The 4,221-nt window shown below is 55.2% G+C and overlaps 1 protein-coding gene across 1 annotated transcript in view; it reads left to right on the top strand.

Annotated features, from left to right (window-relative positions):
* LTBP4 (latent transforming growth factor beta binding protein 4) overlaps nt 1-4,221 on the top strand; it is a 27,884-nt gene that overhangs the window by 20,395 nt on the left and 3,268 nt on the right. Inside the window, exons 22-27 of the mRNA XM_015560939.1 lie at nt 292-423; nt 503-628; nt 1,903-2,049; nt 3,240-3,506; nt 3,716-3,787; nt 4,084-4,221. The exon at nt 4,084-4,221 is cut by the window's right edge and continues 114 nt beyond it. Coding sequence (XP_015416425.1) covers nt 292-423; nt 503-628; nt 1,903-2,049; nt 3,240-3,506; nt 3,716-3,787; nt 4,084-4,221 — 882 coding nt within the window. The remainder of the gene's footprint in view (nt 1-291; nt 424-502; nt 629-1,902; nt 2,050-3,239; nt 3,507-3,715; nt 3,788-4,083) is intronic.

Raw genomic sequence — 4,221 nt, 5'->3', positions numbered from 1 at the left:
GAGTGCTAGGAGGCCTTGGCCTAGAGACACTTGAGTGAAGTGAAGGAGGACGCCATGCAGATAGCTGAGGGAAAAGTGTTCGTGACAGAGGAACAGCACGTGCAAAAGCCTGAGGTGGAACCATGTTCCAAGCCTTTGGAGTTATTAGCACTGTCAATCTTAAGAAGCTCAGACTCCTAGAATATAAGATTTCTAGAAACTTCTCAGTCCTGGGAACTGAAAGTGGCATCAGGAACCTGTGAATCCAGGCCTATAACTCCTTCTCCCCTCACCCTGTCCCCGCTCTTGCAGATGTGGACGAGTGCCAAGAATATGGCCCGGCAATTTGTGGAGCCCAGCGCTGTGAAAATACCCCCGGCTCCTACCGCTGCACGCCTACCTGTGACCCTGGCTACCAGCCCATGCCTGGGGGCGGATGCCAGGGTGGGTGTGCTTCGGGCATTGGGCGAGCTGTGGAGGAAACAGAAGGTCCAGCAGTGGTCTGACTCTCTGCTGGTTGCAGATGTGGATGAATGCCGGAACCGATCCTTCTGCGGGGCCCATGCCGTTTGCCAGAACCTGCCTGGCTCCTTCCAGTGCCTCTGTGACCAGGGCTACGAGGGGGCACGGGACGGGCGTCACTGCGTGGGTACGGGGCTCCAGGGGGTGGGTGGGACCAGAGGGTGGGGAAGAGGTCGGTCGGGCCCAGCCCCTCTCCGTAGATTTGAACTATGTGAACTTTGGGGGTATGGAATTTAGACCTTGGGATATAAGATCCATCTTCAGGAAATCCTCTTTATTCAGATTTTATGTGGGGGATGCTTAAAAAAATCATGCATAAATTATGTAAAATGCAGTAATCTTAAATGTACATAAACATTATTTTTCCCAACTTTTTTTTTTTGGAGAGAGAGAGAGAGAGAGAGAGAGATGTGAGAGAGAAACATTGATAGGTTGTCTCCTGTATGGATCAGGGATCAAACCTGCAACCTAGGTATGTGCCCTGACCAGGGATAGACCCTGCCACCTTTTGGTGTATAGGATAACGCTCCAACCAACGGAGCCACTGGGCCAGGCTTCCCAACATTTTATGAAGACACTTTCTAAACATACAGCCTGACCTATATTCTGCCATTTTATTACACTTGCTTTCTCATACCTCTATCCATGAATACAACTAATTTTTTGGATAGATTTAAAATTAAATTACAGGCATCAATACACTTATTTCTAAATTCTTCAGTATGCATATTATTAACCAGAGTTCAATATGTGTGTATAGACATTTTCATTTGTGGTTCAATTTACATACAGTGAAATGCATGAATTTTAAGTATACATTCTCTAAGTTTTGACAGATGCCAACACAACAGGGAATTAACACTGTGAAGTCCTGGGATCTATTTGAACTTCAGGCATACCTGCACCCAGGAGCTATCACAAGGCTGACTGTCTCCGCCCTCGGCTCTGCTTCCCTCTGTGGCATTTACTTGCAGGCAGACTCTCTCTTCACGATGACAAAGTGGTCTTAGCACCTGTAGCTAACATCCTCACCTTGGCAGCCCTAGCTACAGACGGAGGCTCTTTCTTGATATTTTCAGCCAAAGTCTCAGGACTGGCTTTGATTGGCCCAGCTTAGGCACTGCCTGTCTCTGGACCAAAGGAACACAGCAATCTGGTGGCAGTGCCTGGGGCTTGTCCCCACTCCTAGGAGTAGATGTAGTCCCACTCGAAACACATGGACTGGAAGTAGGGGAGCAGAAGTCTCCCAATGGAATTTCGGGGTTTATCAGCAGAGGAGAAGTTGATGATGGGGGCTGGGCCATTAACAATACCAGTTCTCTCTGAAAGCTCAGACTCAGACCTTTGGAATCAGAGTTGACCACCACTGACTTCCTCTCCCCTGTTGTCTCCTGCTCACAGATGTGAATGAATGTGAAACACTACAGGGCGTGTGCGGAGCTGCCCTGTGCGAGAATGTGGAGGGCTCCTTCCTCTGCGTCTGCCCCACCAGTCCTGAGGAGTTTGACCCCATGACTGGGCGCTGTGTTCCCCCACGGGCTTCTGCTGGTGAGATTGACGTCAGTGCCTATTGAACTGATGGCTGCATGCCCCACAGAAAAATGATGTGGTCTAACCCTTCCTGATGTGGACGGCTGCCACTAGTTGAATGCCTTTGTTTTAAACAACAGAAAACTTCAGAACTTGTGGGTGAATCTGGGTAGTGGGGTTCAGAGTCAGGAGAACTAGAGCCTGCCCGGCCTGACTTTACCAGCTTCCTCCAGCCAGCAACTGTTCATAGGGCATCCGCTGTGTTCAGTCCCTGTTCTGGGCACTGGGGACACAGTGGTGACCAGAGAAGATCACTGTCTTGAAGAGACTCACACAGTGGGGGACGGCAGAGGTAACACAGGGGTGACAACCCAGAGGCATCGGTTGGGCTGAGGCAATGCAGGCCGGAGGGCACCGGCCTGTCTTCAGGAAGGCGACTGGGTTCTGGGCCCCAGAGGAAGGGCCTGCAGCCTGAGAGGAGAGTTAGGGAGGGCTCCCTGTCGGAGGGATTCTGGCATGTTGGAGGAGCTGAAGTAAGCTCAGGGAGGCAGGATTGACAGCAAGGGAAGGAGTGGGGAGAGAGGCTGCAGAAGGAGGCTGCTGCCAGGCCACACTGACTCACCGTGGCCAGGAGGCCAGACATGTCCCGAGGTTACCCCGGCACCGTGGACGGGTTTGGAGCAGAGGGGAGGTATAATCAGATTTTGAAGCCTCGTTGGCAGGCATGTGAAGGTGGGTTGGAGGAGGTGACCCTGGGTTCTGGGGGGCAGGGACTGGGCAGAGAGGACAGGACTAGATCAAAGCAGCCCCGCCCTACCCAGCCACAGGAGGGGAAGAGAGGGCAGGTGGGAGAACACTCAAGAGGCCAAGCAGACAAGCGGTGGGGCTGCCTGGGTTTGGGGGTGAAGACTCTGAGGCCCGTTTGGACACCTTGGATGTGAGAGCCCAAGGAGGTCGGAGGTCAGGGAAATCCCCTCTTCTGCTATGAAAACTGCAGGTGCCATATTGTGCCAGGCGTCTGGGAGAGTGTGAGGTGGGAAGGCAAGAAGTGGAGAAATGACAGGAGGTGAGAATAGGAGAAACGGACAATGACAGTGGAGTCTAGTTCTGCCACTAATGGCTGGGAGCCCTTTGGGCCTCAGGTTCCCCACTTATATCCTGGGGGCTGGAGGATCAGCCCGCACCAACTAAGCCTCTTGTCTCTCCAGGCACATTCCCAGGCTCACAGCCCCAAGCACCTGCCAGCCCGGGCCTGCCAGACAGACTACCCCCTCCACCCCCTCCCCGCCGGCCCAGCCCACCCAGGCAGGGACCGGTGGGCAGTGGCCGCCGGGAGTGCTACTTTGACACAGCAGCTCCAGATGCCTGTGACAACATCCTGGCTCGGAACGTGACGTGGCAGGAGTGCTGCTGCACCGTGGGGGAGGGCTGGGGCAGCGGCTGTCGCATCCAGCAGTGCCCTGGCACTGAGACAGGTGGGCATGGGCTCCTGGTGGACAAGGGGCTGAGGGTCTGGGTGGTGTGCGTGAGGCTGAGAGGTGGGCACAAACAAGCATGAGGGCTGAAGACTTCGGGGGGTGAAGGGTGGGCATCGGCCGGAGTGAGCACAGAGACTGTGTGTGTGAGCAGGTCCGGGCCGGGGCTGGAAGCGGGAGTCCGGGCTTAGCCTTGTCTCTGTGTGCAGCTGAGTACCAGTCACTGTGTCCCCATGGCAGGGGCTACCTGGCGCCCAGCGGAGACCCCAGCCACCGGAGAGGTGAGGCCTGGCTCTAAGTCCCACCCACCTTCAGCCCCCAGGCCAGCTCCCTCCCACCAGCCTGTTTCCTTTATCTCCCTCTCACCCTGTCTCTGCCTCCTCCCCCACCCCGCCCCCATCTCTCTCTGTCTCCCACTTTCCCTATCTCTACCTCTGGGTCCCTATCTCCATCTCTGTCTCTCTCTTCCCTGATTTAACCACACCGACTCCCTGCTCCCAATCCAGCCCCCAATCCCTGGCCTCCACCCATCTCTCTCTTGGGGAGCGGGGGGCGCCTCTGACCATCCCTCCCGCAGATGTGGATGAGTGCCAGCTGTTCCGAGGTCAGGTGTGCAGACATGGTGTGTGCGTGAACACGGCCCCGGGCTACTCCTGTTACTGTAGCAACGGCTACTACTACCTCGCCCAGCGACTGGAGTGTGTCGGTACGAGCC

The sequence above is a fragment of the Myotis davidii genome, unplaced genomic scaffold (genome assembly GCF_000327345.1).
Source record: "Myotis davidii unplaced genomic scaffold, ASM32734v1 scaffold736, whole genome shotgun sequence".
Taxonomy (NCBI): Eukaryota; Metazoa; Chordata; class Mammalia; order Chiroptera; family Vespertilionidae; genus Myotis; species Myotis davidii.
The sequence above is the reverse complement of the archived record's forward strand: the minus strand, read 5'-3'. Positions and strand labels throughout refer to the sequence as shown.